The sequence below is a fragment of the Phyllobates terribilis genome, unplaced genomic scaffold, assembly GCF_046119375.1.
Source record: "Phyllobates terribilis strain yellow unplaced genomic scaffold, ASM4611937v1 Scaffold_13__5_contigs__length_258822181, whole genome shotgun sequence".
Taxonomy (NCBI): Eukaryota; Metazoa; Chordata; class Amphibia; order Anura; family Dendrobatidae; genus Phyllobates; species Phyllobates terribilis.
In genome coordinates, this window is record NW_027362773.1 from 249,015,791 (window position 1) to 249,030,519 (window position 14,729).

The window sequence follows — 14,729 nt, forward strand, 5'->3', positions numbered from 1 at the left end:
GAAGGCTTTCCTTGCTCTTTTATTGCAAGGGTTAATCAGTTCAGTTGATCTCCTGGAGCTCTCCATCCTGAATTGCCTCAGCTGTTCTGTGTTGGCCACTCTCCTCTGGTATATATGCTCTCCACTGGCACTTGGGAGTTGCCAGTGATAGTTTACACTTCCTGGTTTGGTGTTGAAGGAGAAGTTCAGTGTTTGGAGTAGGCGTTAGAGAGTTTTTTTAGGAGATTTCTGTGTACAGTTGGTTTGCGTGGTTATCCTCATCCTCTCTCATTTGGTTTCCCCTTCCTAATTCTCCCGTTTCCCACTTTGTTGCTTTTTGAGTGCATTTGTATGCTTGTAGTTTTCTTTTATCCCTGTCTGTCTGGTTAGTGTAATCCTATTCACTTCGGCCTCACATCTCCCTGGGTGGGGGAGGGAATAGATAAGGGTTAAGACAGAAGCAAGGTACGTGATCCCGGCATCTCCACCTTCAGGGGTAATCCGGGGGACAGGGATAGCCAGGGACGTCCCCTAATTCAAGGGATCGGTTAGGTGCCCACAGTCCCTAGTCACTACTTGACAGGCATACAATTCAGGTCAATATGGCACTGCAAAGTGAGAATCACTTTATAATAAATGACCCTAAATGTCAAATCTTTCCCCAAGGGAAGCACAATGTGTTATATTTCAATGTCTCCATGCAGAGCAGGATTAGGCACATGAATAATTTGCAGCATTTTCCTGACATTTCTAGCCCTGGCATCCTCTACCTCTTGACAGGACTGTGGTTTATTTGCTTTACAATAGCTTGTCGGGTATAGGTAAGCATTTGACATTTTGCGGCTATATGTGAAAAATGCTGCAGTCGGCATATGTAACTAGTACCACTCCTATTCTCCAATTAACACAAAGATGAAAAGGAATGTGAAAGTCAGCAAATGGGGAGTATATGGTTGAAGCCTCCAGTACAGAGTGAAATAATACTTTGCAGATTTTGATAGAACTATTACTGCCTGTGAAAGGCCCCTTTGAAGATAATTGAAACCACTGGGTAGCAATCTGCTTTATAGCACTGACAAATAACAGTTTCCTAAGGCTTATCATTTAAGTGTGGTAAAAAAAATAAAAAAACAAAATAAAATTCGGCCATATTTAGTCCATATGTACTAGTCATTTCATTGTTACTACATGCCCAACCTTGCATGACAAGCCGCGTGTTACTGGGCAGGCTTGTGTTATATGGACACAAAGGGCTAGGTCTATTATTTCAGAATAGTTTTGTGGACCGCAAAGAACTTGCTCATAAACAGGAGTGTTAGAAGGATTTCGGGTATTTCCACCTTTTGTGTGAAGTGTAAACGGAGATTATGGAGAAATGAGGAACAGATTTCATGTGGTCTCCAAACTAATAAACGCGGCGCGGCCTCTCCTGCAACAAGAAGGAGTGCGACGTTCTACGTCTGCGATGGAGAAGCTACAGATCCGACCGCTATGCAATGTGTAGACAAAATAATGGAAGACGCTAAATAGGGATCATGTATCCGGGGCAGATGTGCATTACAGGTTAGGGGCATTCACGCTGATTATGAAGTGTAGGTCGGAGGTGTAAGCTGGCGTGTTAAAAAATATATTTTTTTATTGGATAACTTTGAATAATGTTCTATAGAGCAAAACAAAAAGGTGCAATTTCCCAGCCTGTTTTATCACAGGAGTGTTTCAACTGCTTTTTCTGCCCTGTGAGCTTATCATAAATCAAGTCAGTGATGTATAAGCTCAGCAGTCACTGGACCTCCTACAGTCACTGACTTGTTTAAAGACGAGCTCAATGGACTGAAGATGTGGCAGAAATACTCACTCCTGTGATAAAACAGGCTGAGAAATGTGTTACCTGAAAAAGCGCCAGACCGATAAGATTGATATACATTTTTGGAGGAAAAGTTTCAGTAAAACAGTACAGCACATTATTCATTGAAATCCCTGGTTTTCGTATGCATATGAGTCCAGTGGGAGGTCCTCCCAGTGACATTCTTCCCTGTAAGACTGTATGCAAAGATATCTGTCAATCACTAGTGGTCATCTGAACTCATATGCACGCAAATACCAGGGAATTCAATGAATAAAATACAATTTATACAGAATCTTTTATTCTGTTCAGTTTCTCCTTTTCTGTACCAGTCTGTCCACAGATCATACTACATGTACAACATAACAGGTTTCCTTTAAAGTGGTTGTCTGACAAAGTACATTTTAATGAATAGGTCTCGGAATAATAACTTCCACAATTGGATGTGTTAAAATAATGTTCCTGTGCTGAGATATTTTAATTAAATGAAAAAAACCTGACACCTCCAAAACAGAAGACTGGTGTGTACAGGTGCTTACCAAGAGTAGCCATCTCCATACACAACCAACAAATAAAGTAGTACTCTGCAGCGCCAAGTATGAAAACATGAAATATATGAAACCTGAATAGGAACACCACTCAAGAAAATAGAAACAACTGAGAAATCTTAGCATGTGCATGGGAAGGTAAGAACCTGCTGCAATTAAAATCGTCTGTGGCTTAGAGGCTACTCTTGGTAAGCACCTGTACACACCAGTTTTCTGTTTTGGATGTGCCGGTCAGTTTTTTTCATTTATATGCATAGTCCTTCTGACTGAGCACTCCACCTCTAAGCCACATGCGGATTTAATTGCAGCAGGATCTTACTTTCCCATACACATGCAGACTTTAGTCTCTAAGAGAGGATACACATTGGTAGGGTACTGGTATCGAGAAACACCTTATCATGGCTACCAGGTACACATGAATTGGCCAATTTATGCGCTAAAACTTCTCAGTTGTTTCTATTTGCTTGAGCGGTGTTGCTATTCAGGTTTCATGTGTTTCATGTTTGCATACTTGGGGCTGCAGAGTGCTACTTTACTTGTTGGAGAAAATTTAATTAAATATTCCACTGCTATATACTGTTATTTGCTGTGTCTGACCATGCAGAGGTGCTCCAGTTCATGGTTGGCACATACCATAGCTCTTGGCCATGGGGAAAGCATGTCACATATGATAAGTGAGTATACAGACAAAACAGCAGGGGCTCGCAGCTGTTTGTGTAAGGTAACACATCTTCCTGCCTGTTTTATCACAGGAGCAAGTGTTTCTGCCGCGTTTCCTGCAGTGTGAGTTTATTATTAGTCAAGTCAGTGACATATAAGCTCAGGGACAACTGGAACTCATACAGCCACTGACTATCTAAAGATGAGCTCAAAGGGCTGGAAACGTGACAGAAAAACTAGCTGCTGTGATAAAACAGGCAGGGAAATGTTTTACCTGAGAAAATAGCAGCTGTATGCCCCTACTATTTTGTCAGTATACTTACTTATCATAGGTGACTTATGCTTCCTGCCCTGGCTAGGAGCTGTAGTATATGCTGACCATGAACTGGAGCAGCTCTGCATGATCGGACATAGCTTTTACACAGTAGATAGCAGGGGCACATTTAGAAGAGTATCTCAGCACAGGAACATTTATTTAACACATCCAATTGTGGAACTTATTTTTATTCCAAGATAAAATGTTCTTTGTTCATGGATAATACCCTTTAAGTATGGAGCAGATAAATATCTAAGAGTAATTTTCTATGACCCATGGAGGGGCTATTGGGTGCACTGAACAGTTGCAAATGGAAGAAGATGAGTATTAGATGGTAGAAGCAGGAGCTCTTTATATTCCATGTACAGGATAGTGTTTATATCGATCACCTGAGCACTCTTGGTGTCGAGAGTCGGACCCTCACCAATCTGATACTGATGATCTATTCTGTTTATAATCCTGGGGTACTATGACTCTAAACTGATTAAAGGGGTCTAAGGCAGATGATGGAGCGCTATGGCCTCTTCGTTGTCTGCCAGGCAGAGCTCTGTAGTTTTATTAGTGGCTTTGCTCTGTATCCTACATGGATGGGATTTGAGCTGCCATGCCACTAATAAAATGACAAAGTTGTGACAGGTAAACGATGAATAGGCCACAGCACTCCAGCAGGCACCAGGGCTACTTTAGTGGGCTGAGTGATAAGGTTGCTGAGATTCAGACCAACATCAGTCTGGTATTAATTGACAGCCTAACTAATCCTGGAGAAATTAATTAAAAATCAGACTGTATATATCTCATCCTTAGAGGTTCACAACCTACATTCACATTTAGAAAAATGTGAATATTACTGGATTCCAGAACAAGGCCAAGCACAATGCCAGATGTGTCCAGAAGTGGCAGCAATGCACTTTATAAGTGACCATGCACTCTCCAATTTAATGCACTTGTCTGGACAAACGAGGACTTACGCCATACAAGATATATACTTTCGTCATAGAAAGAGCTTCTTGGTATTTTGACTACGATCAAGTCTAGCATTTCTTCTTATCAGTTCGGGTTGGGGATATCCGAATGCGCTTCTCACACTCTGCCTCAGCTGGAATGGATACATTCATAGACGAGGAAGCTTAGGGAAGTATACAGTACATATACCCGATTGTAGGTAGCCCTTACCTTCAGGATCGATGCCATTAGGACAGATAGTGTGAGAAGTGCCCCAGGAGTGGTGAATCGGAGATGCTTGAACTCATTGGGTGTGGGACCCCATTGGAGGTTCATGGCACAATTGGACAGCACTTCTCTTTCATACTTGAAAAAAAACACACCCTTATTCCTTATTTCACCGTGTGCTCTCATCACAAGGACTCTTTGGGGTGCTTTTCCCTTACGGATTACTCCCGAAGGAGTGTGTGACCATAAGGGTCCACTTTCCCCCTGCAAACCCCTTTCTTTTCTCCTCTGTGCCAATCTGTGAGCTCTCCGCCCTACTGGGGTGACAGCCCAGGAGGACGTTAGGAGAATGACCCGCTCTCCCTAAGCTTCAGAGAGAGGAAATCAAAAATTTCTGACCTTCACTGTTGCCTTATGGTCAAGAGGGACAGAGAAAAGTTTATTGAGTTCCCTTCTTTCTACTTTTGGAGTAGGCACCGACAGACCATATCCTTCTGCACTTTGTCTGAGGCACTGCTCTCATTTTTAAGTGCAATCTCAGGGTCTTAAAAAAATACAAACAGAAAGGGGCTCTATATCCAAAATCACAATGGTTGGTCACAACTGCATCTAGTTCATGTCATAACTGGGATATGAGGCCCACAGCTTGTGGCCTCCACAACTTTGATGTTCTTGAAGGTAGGTACTCTACTTATTTGTTAGTAGGACTGACACTGATTATGGGGGAGAAGTTTATATGGCTAACCTATGTCCCCCAGATCCCACAGCAGCTGCCTATCTGGTTCGTACACTTATCAGGATGCCAGTGGAAACCAATTAGTGATTAATGTCTGATGAGATGAAAATATATATAGTCGTACACCTTTTAGCTATAACTAGATGTGAAGCAAGTAGGATTCTTCTGGCCTGCGAGATTGGCTCACAAGCTGTCACGAAGTGCCTTGGGAGTGTGGGTGCTAATCAGGTCCCAAGAACTAGGGTCGAGGGGCGTCCTACTCTATCCCTGTCGCCCAGATTACTCCTGAAGGTGGAGACGCCAGGTTACATACCTTGCATTCTCCTAAATCAATCCTTATCTGTCCCCTCCCCCACCCAGGGTAGTGGGAAGCTGAAGTGTATAGGAATACACTAACCAGACAGACAAGCAAACATGGACAGGGATAAATGAAACTAACAATAATAAAAAATACACTCAGCAAACAACAGAGTGGAACACAGGGGAGTTAAAAGGAAGGAGAAACCAAATAGAAGAGGATGAGGATGCGCACACAAACTCCAAGCAACAATCACCTAAACAAATTTTCAAACGTCTACTCCAACCACGAACTACACCTCCAACTCCAAACCAGGCAGTAAGAACTAACACTGGCAATTCCGACGTGCCAGAGGCGAGCATATATAGTAGAGGGGAGTGATCAATGCTGAACAGCTGAGACACTCCAGGTAGGAAAGCTCCAGGAGCTTCAACTGAACAGATTAACCCTTGCACTGCTAGCAAGGAAAAAAACTGCACTGTTTAATAAGATGGTGAAGTATTTCTAACCAGTGCAGGAGTTCGTGAAACCAGACGCCCTGATCCTCTGTCCCCTCTCTGTCGCTGTATTCCCGTGACACATGCAGCACAAGTATAATGTTAGCGAAATGTGAATCTAAGTTACTCTAAATAGTTTTGCTTTTCTTTCCCTTTCTTTTGCTAAAATCCATTGTGCTAACTTTAAATGAATGTAGACAATGCCTGTAGAGGGATGGGGAACACCGGTGGGTCCGAAAAGGAACATGCAACATACAGAACCATAGACCAGGGAGAAATAAAAAACAAAAACCGATGCTGACCTCTTTATTTTATCCTCTTGCTTGTGCGTGTGCTGTTTGAGCAGCAGATTCTCATCGTGAATACGTAAGTATCGGTCTTCCAATTCTTGCCTGGAAACACGCGCGACGGCTTGTCTTGCCTTTGCGCTATGGGGAGAAATGGCTTCTGAAAAGTAGTAAAATAAAAGACAAAAAGTTATAATGCAGGCTATGAATATGTGGAGGGGGATTTAAGGGATATCCAAAAATAGCAAGTTATCCCACATCCATAGGACTAGGGATAAGTTGCTGATCACTAGGAGTCCATGCTCATTCATTGTCTATAGGACTTGCCAGAGAAAGCCAAGAACAACGTTCGCCAATTTCCGACAAATAAGCTGTACGTTGTGCTCAACTTTTCCAAAGGCAAATGTTGGGGTTAATATTTCCCTAAAAATATATCAATGCAAAAACAATTATGGAAATAAAAATTCACTGCAATACCTGAAACACTGGGGCCGAAGTCTCTCACGGGGATATCTGCTGCGGTTTCGTCAGCGGGGGCGGCCATTGTGGAGCTGGCAGATGAGAAATGAAGAGCACATCTAGCACAAACAGACAAATGGACGCGCGCTTAAAGGACTATTCCAGTCTGAAGAAAGTCACATTCAGTGCCGGAGTTAGTTTTCCGGACGATCATCTCTATGTTGTCGTACAGTGGAATCGGAAGCCGCCACATCACAACATTCTTTTAAAAAAAAGTTTTCTGAACATGATAAATAGTTACAATTCCTCTCATATAAATTGTGGCAGATCCAGCCTCTCTAATACCCAGCGATCAGCTAATTGTGGCAGATACGGTCTCTCTAATCCCCAGCGATCAGCTGATTGTGGCAGATCCGGCCTCTCTAATCCCCAGCGATCAGCTGATTGTGGCAGATCCGGCCTCTCTAATCCCCAGCGATCAGCTGATTGTGGCAGATCAAGCCTCTCTAATCCCCAGCGATCAGCTGTTTGTGGCACATCCGGCCTCTCTAATCCCCAGCGATCATCTGATTGTGGCAGATACTGCCTCTCTAATCCCCAGCGATCAACTGATTGCGGCAGATAGGACCTCTCTAATCTCCAGCGATCAGCTGATTGTGGCAGATCGGGCCTCTCTAATCCCCAGCGATCAGCTGATTGTGGCAGACACAACCTCTCTAATCTCCAGTGATCAGCTGATTGTGGCAGATCGGGCCTCTCTAATCCCCAGCGATCAGCTGATTGTGGCGGATACATCCTCTCTAATCCTCAGCGATCAGCTGATTGCGGCAGATACGACCTCTCTAATCTCCAGCGATCAGCTGATTGTGGCAGATCGGGCCTCTCTAATCCCCAGCGATCAGCTGATTGTGTCAGATCCGGCCTCTCTAATCCCCAGCGATCAGCTGATTGTGGCAGATCCGGCCTCTCTAATCCCCAGCGATCTGCTGATTGCGGCAGATACAACCTTTCTAATCTCCAGTGATCAGCTGATTGTAGCAGATCGGGCCTCTCTAATCCCCAGCGATCAGCTGATTGTGGCAGATAAGGGTTCTCTAATCCTCAGTGATCAGCTGATTGCGGCAGATCCGGCCTCTTTGATCCTCAGTGATTGCTGATTGTGGCAGATCCGGCCTCTCTAATCCTCAGTGATTGCTGATTGTGGCAGATCCGGCCTCTCAAATCCTCAGTGATTGCTGATTGTGGCAGATCCGGCCTCTCTAATCCTCAGTGATTGCTGATTGTGGCAGATCCGGCCTCACTAATCCTCAGTGATTGCTGATTGCGGCAGATCCGGCCTCACTAATCCTCAGTGATTGCTGATTGTGGCAGATCCGACCTCTCTAATCCTCAGTGATTTCTAATTGTGGCAGATCCGGCCTCTCTAATCCCCAGCGATCAGCTGATTGTGGCAGATACAGCCTCTCTAATCCCCAGCGATCAGCTGATTGCGGCAGATCCGGCCTCTCTAATCTTCAGAGATTGCTGATTGTGGCAGATCTGGCCTCTCTAATCCTCAGTGATTGCTGATTGTGGCAGATAAGGGCCTCTCTAATCCCCAGAGATTAGCTGATTGTGGCAGATCCGGCCTCTCTAATTCCCAGCGATTAGCTCATTGATGTAGATCTGACTTCTCTAATCCTCAGTGATCAGCTGATTGTGGCAGATCCGGCCTCTCTAATCCCCAGCGATCATCTGATTGCCGTAGATCTGACTTCTCTAATCTCCAGTGATCAGCTGATCGCTGGAGATTAGATAAGTCAGATCTACAGCAATCAGCTGATCACTGGAGATTAGAGAAGTCAGATCTACAGCAATCAGCTGATTGTGGCAGATCTGGCCTCACTAATCCCCAGCGATCAGCTGATTGTGGCAGATCTGGCCTCTCTAATCCCCAGCGATCAGCTGATTGCGGCAGATCCGGCCTCTCTAATCCCCAGCGATCAGCTGATTGCTGTAGATCTGACTTCTCTAATCCTCAGCGATCAGCTGATTGTGGCAGATCCGGCCTCTATAATCCACAGCGATCAGCTGATTGCTGTAGATCTGACTTCTCTAATCTCCAGCTATCATCTGATTGCTGTAGATCTGACTTTTCTAATCTCCAGCGATCAGTTGATTGCTGTAGATCTGACTTCTCTAATCTCCAGCGATCAGCTGATTGTGGCAGATTTGGCCTCTCTAATCCCCAGCGATCAGCTGATTGCTGTAGACCTGACTTCTCTAATCTCCAGCGATCAGCTGATTGCGGCAGATCCGGCCTCTCTAATCCCCAGCGATCAGCTGATTGCTGTAGATCTGACTTCTCTAATCCTCAGCGATCAGCTGATTGTGGCAGATCCGGCCTCTATAATCCACAGCGATCAGCTGATTGCTGTAGATCTGACTTCTCTAATCTCCAGCTATCATCTGATTGCTGTAGATCTGACTTTTCTAATCTCCAGCGATCAGTTGATTGCTGTAGATCTGACTTCTCTAATCTCCAGCGATCAGCTGATTGTGGCAGATTTGGCCTCTCTAATCCCCAGCGATCAGCTGATTGCTGTAGATCTGACTTCTCTAATCTCCAGCGATCAGCTGATTGTGGCAGATCTGGCCTCTCTAATCCCCAGCGATCAGCTGATTGTGGCAGATCCGGCCTCTCTAATCCCCAGCGATCAGCTGATTGCTGTAGATCTGACTTCTCTAATCCTCAGCGATCAGCTGATTGTGGCAGATCCGGCCTCTATAATCCACAGCGATCAGCTGATTGCTGTAGATCTGACTTCTCTAATCTCCAGCTATCATCTGATTGCTGTAGATCTGACTTTTCTAATCTCCAGCGATCAGTTGATTGCTGTAGATCTGACTTCTCTAATCTCCAGCGATCAGCTGATTGTGGCAGATTTGGCCTCTCTAATCCCCAGCGATCAGCTGATTGCTGTAGATCTGACTTCTCTAATCTCCAGCGATCAGCTGATTGTGGCAGATCTGGCCTCTCTAATCCCCAGCGATCAGCTGATTGTGGCAGATCCGGCCTCTCTAATCCCCAGCGATCAGCTGATTGCTGTAGATCTGACTTCTCTAATCCTCAGCGATCAGCTGATTGTGGCAGATACGGCCTCTATAATCCACAGCGATCAGCTGATTGCTGTAGATCTGACTTCTCTAATCTCCAGCGATCAGCTGATTGTAGCAGCTCTGGCCTCTCTAATTCCCAGCGATCAGCTGACTGCGGCAGATCCGGCCTCTCTAATCCCCAGCGATCAGCTGATTGTGGCAGATACTGCCTCTCTAATCCCCAGCGATCAGCTGATTGGGGCAGATACGACCTCTATAATCTCCAGCGATCAGCTGATTGCGGCAGATCGGGCCTCTCTAATCCCCAACGATCAGCTGATTGTGGCAGATACGGTCTCTCTAATCCCCAGCGATCAGCTGATAGTGGCAGATCGGGCCTCTCTAATCCCCAGCGATCAGCTGATTGTGGCAGATAAGGCCTCTCTAATCCCCAGCGATCAGCTGATTGTGGCAGATACGGCCTCTCTAATCACCAGCGATCAGCTGATTGCGGCAGATCCGGCCTCTATAATCCACAGCGATTAGCTGATTGCTGTAGATCTGACTTCTCTAATCTCCAGCGATCAGCTGATTGTAGCAGCTCTGGCCTCTCTAATCCCCAGCGATCAGCTGATTGCTGTAGATCTGACTTCTTTAATTCCCAGCGATCAGCTGACTGCGGCAGATCCGGCCTCTCTAATCCCCAGCGATCAGCTGATTGGGGCAGATACGACCTCTATTATCCCCAGCGATCAGCTGATAGTGGCAGATCCGGCCTCTCTAATCCACAGTGATTGCTGATTGCGGCAGATCCGGCCTCTCTAATCCTCAGTGATTGCTGATTGTGGCAGATCCGGCCTCTCTAATCCTCTGTGATTGCTGATTGTGGCAGATCAGGCCTCTCTAATCCCCAGCGATCAGCTGATTGTGGCAGATACGGCCTCTCTAATCCCCAGCGATCAGCTGATAGTGGCAGATCGGGCCTCTCTAATCCCCAGCGATCAGCTGATTGTGGCAGATAAGGCCTCTCTAATCCCCAGCGATCAGCTGATTGTGGCAGATACGGCCTCTCTAATCACCAGCGATCAGCTGATTGCGGCAGATCCGGCCTCTCTAATCCACAGTGATTGCTGATTGCGGCAGATCCGGCCTCTCTAATCCTCAGTGATTGCTGATTGTGGCAGATCCGGCCTCTCTAATCCTCTGTGATTGCTGATTGTGGCAGATCAGGCCTCTCTAAACCCCAGCGATAAACTGATTATGGCAGATACAGCCTCTCTAATCCCCAGCGATCAGCTGATTGCGGCAGATCCGGCCTCTCTAATCCCCAGCGATCAGCTGATAGGGGCAGATCCGGCCTCTCTAATACCCAGAGATCAGCTGATTGTGGCAGATCCGGCCTCTCTAATCCCCAGCGATCAGAGGATTGTGGCAGATCCGGCTTCTCTAATCCCCAGCGATCAGATGATTGTGGAAGATCCGGGATCTCTAATTCCCAGCGATCAACTGATTGTGGCATATCTGGCCTCTCTAATCCTCAGTGATTGCTGATTGTGGCAGATCCAGCCTCTCTAATCCTCTGTGATTTCTGATTGTGGCAGATCAGGCCTCTCTAATCCCCAGCGATAAACTGATTGTGGCAGATACAGCCTCTCTAATCCCCAGCGATCAGCTGATTGCGGCAGATCCGGCCTCTCTAAACCTCAGTGATCTGCTGATTGTGACAGATCCGGCCTCTCTAATCTCCAGCGATTAGCTGATTGCTGTAGATCTGACTTCTCTAATCCTCAGTGATCAGCTGATTGTGGCAGATCCGGCCTCTCTAAACCTCAGTGATCTGCTGATAATGACAGATCCGGCCTCTCTAATCCCCAGCGATCAGATAACTGTGGCAAACCAGGCCTCTCTAATCCCCAGCGATCAGCGGATTGTGGTAGATCCGACCGCTCTAATCCCCAGCTATCATCTGATTGTGGCAGATTTGGCTTCTCTAATCCCCAGCGATCAGATGATTGTGGCAGATCCGGCCTCTCTAATCCCCAGTGATCAGCTGATTGTGGCAGATATGGCCACTCTAATCCCCAGCGATCAGTTGATTGTGGCAAATCCAGTTTCTCTAATCCGCAACGATCAGCGGATTGTGGCAGATCCGGCCTCTCTAATCCCGAGCGATCAGATAATTATGGCAGATTCGACTTCTCTAATCCTCAGCGATCAGCTGATTATGGCAAATCCGACTATTCTAATCCCCAGCGATCAGCTGATTGTGTCAGATCCGGCCTCTCTAATCCCAAGTGATCAGCTGATAGTGGCAGATCCGGCCTCTCTAATTCCCAGCGATCAGCTGATAGTGGCACATCCGGCCTCTCTAATCCCCAGCGATTAGATGATTGTGGCAGATCCGACTACTCTAATCCCCAGCGATCAACTGATTGTGGCAGATACGGCCTCTCTAATCCCCAGCGATCAGTTCATTGTGGCAAATCCAGCTTCTCTAATCCCCAGCGATCAGATGATTGTGGCAGATCCGGCCTCTCTAATCCCCAGCGATCAGCTGATTGTGGCAGATAAGGCCTCTCTAATCCCCAGCGATCAATTGATTGTGGCAAATCCAGCTTCTCTAATCCTCAGCGATCAGCGGATTGTGGCAGATCCGGCCTCTCTAATCCCCATCGATCAGACAATTGTGGCAGATTCAAATTCTCTAATCCCCAGCGATCAGCTGATTGTGGCAAATCCGACTACTCTAATCCCCAGCGATCAGATGATTGTAGCAGACCAGGCCTCTCTAATCCCCAGCGATCAGCTGATTGTGGCAGATTCGGCGGCTCTAATCCCCAGCGATCAGCTGATTGTGGCACATCCAGCCTCTCTAGTTCCCAGCAATCAGCTGATTGTGGCAGATCCGGCCTCTCTAATCCCAAGCGATCAGTTGATTGAGTCAGATCCATCTTCTCTAATCCCCAGTGATTAGCTGATTGATGTAGATCTGACTTCTCTAATCCTCAGTGATCAGGTGATTATGGCAGATATAGCCTCTCTAAAACCCAGTGATTAGCTGATTGATGTAAATCTGACTTCTCTAATCCTCAGTGATCAGTTGATTGTGGCAGATCCGGCCTCTCTAATCCCCGGCGATCAGCTGATTGCTGTAGATCTGACTACTTTAATTCCCAGCTATCAGTTGATTGCAGCAGATCCGGCCTCTCTAATCCCCAGCGATCAGCTGATAGTGGCAGATCCGGCCTAATACCCAGAGTTCAGCTGATTGTGGCAGATCCGGCCTCTCTAATTCCCAGCGATCAGCTGATAGTGGCAGATCCGGCCTCTCTAATCCCTAGCGATCAGCTGATTGTGGCACATCCGGCCTCTCTAATCCCCATCGATCAGATAATTGTGGCAGATTCGACTTCTCTAATCCCCAGCGATCAGTTGATTGTGGCAGATCCGGCCTCTCTAATCCCCAGCGATCAGATTATTGCTGTAGATCTGACTACTCTAATCCTCAGTGATTAGCTGATTTTGGCAGATCCGGCCTCTCTAAACCTCAGTGATCTGCTGATTATGACAGATCGGGCCTCTATAATCCCCAGCAATCAACTGATTGCGGCAGATCCAACCTCTCTAATCCCCAGCGATCAGATAACTGTGGCAAACCAGGCCTCTCTAATCCCCAGCGATCAGCTGATTGTGGTAGATCCGACCGCTCTAATCCCCAGCGAGAAGATGATTGTGGCAGATCCGGCCTCTCTAATCCCCAGCAATCAGCTGTCACGCTGTCTCTGTATACTGGAGGTAGGGGGCCTAAGCTGACCCTAAGCTGGGGCCCTGACTAGTCCCTCAACCTGGAGGTACTGTTAAAGGTACAGAGGTCCAGGCCGCCAGCGTAACCCCTACCTCCTGAGGATCCCTGCACCTAAGTAATCTAGTCCTGAGAAGGACCCCGATCACAACAAAAGGGGACAAGTAATAATATGCCCACACACAGTACTTAGACGAACGAGACAGTACAAGGGAAAAACCAAAACCACCTTGCATACAACAACTACACAACTACAACAGAGGGAACACCAACGGGAAAGGAGATAAATGATAAAGCGAGGAAGGGAAAAAACACTCCAAATACACTTATCTCAGAAACTCCAAACACCACGATCCGCTCTGTTAGTCTGAATGAAATGCTTTCACCGACACTTCCCAAACAGACCAGCAGGCATTTGAAGGAGTCTCACTACAGCAGTATTGATTGCAGCTGGGCGAGGCTGGACCTCGTCTAGCACAGAGAGAGAGAGAATTAAATCCCTCACTGCCGAAAAACACAAAGCACCAACAAGTCAGCTGCGAGAAGTCAGGCTGTGTACTCGTGACGATCTTCGTGGTGACACACCCGTGACATCAGCAGATTGTGGCAGATACGCCCACTCTAATCCACAGCGTTCAGTTGATTGTGGCAAATCCAGTTTCTCTAATCCCCAGCGATCAGCGGATTGTGGCAGATCCGGCATCTCGAATCCGCATCGATCAGATAATTGTGGCAGATTCGGCCTCTCTAATCCCCAGCGAACAGCTGATTGCGGCAGATCCGGCCTCTCTAATCCTTAGTGATCAGCTGATTGCGGCAGATCCGGTCTCTCTAATCCCCAGCGATCAGCTGATAGTGGCAGATCCGGTCTCTCTAATACCCAGAGATCAGCTGATTGTGGCAGATCCGGCCTCTCTAATCCCAAGCGATCAGAGGATTGTGGCAGATCCGGCTTCTCTAATCCCCAGCGATCAGCTGATTGTGGCACATCTGGCCTCTCTAATCCTCTGTGATTGCTGATTGTGGCAGATCCAGCCTCTCTAATCCTCTGTGATT

At 46.7% G+C, this 14,729-nt stretch overlaps 1 protein-coding gene across 2 annotated transcripts in view; it reads right to left on the minus strand.

Annotated features, from left to right (window-relative positions):
- The window catches only part of RPGRIP1L (RPGRIP1 like), a 148,884-nt gene that overhangs the window by 125,156 nt on the left and 8,999 nt on the right, over window positions 1-14,729 (minus strand). Inside the window, exons 2-3 of one of the 2 annotated variants that reach the window (XM_073659380.1) lie at window positions 6,812-6,885; window positions 6,350-6,494 (exon numbers count right to left, since the gene is read on the minus strand). In XM_073659380.1, the coding sequence (XP_073515481.1) occupies window positions 6,350-6,494; window positions 6,812-6,878 (212 nt within the window). In that variant the 5' untranslated portion in view covers window positions 6,879-6,885. Of the gene's footprint in view, window positions 1-6,349; window positions 6,495-6,811; window positions 6,913-14,729 lie in introns of both variants that reach the window. The other variant, XM_073659381.1, reaches the window with a different exon arrangement.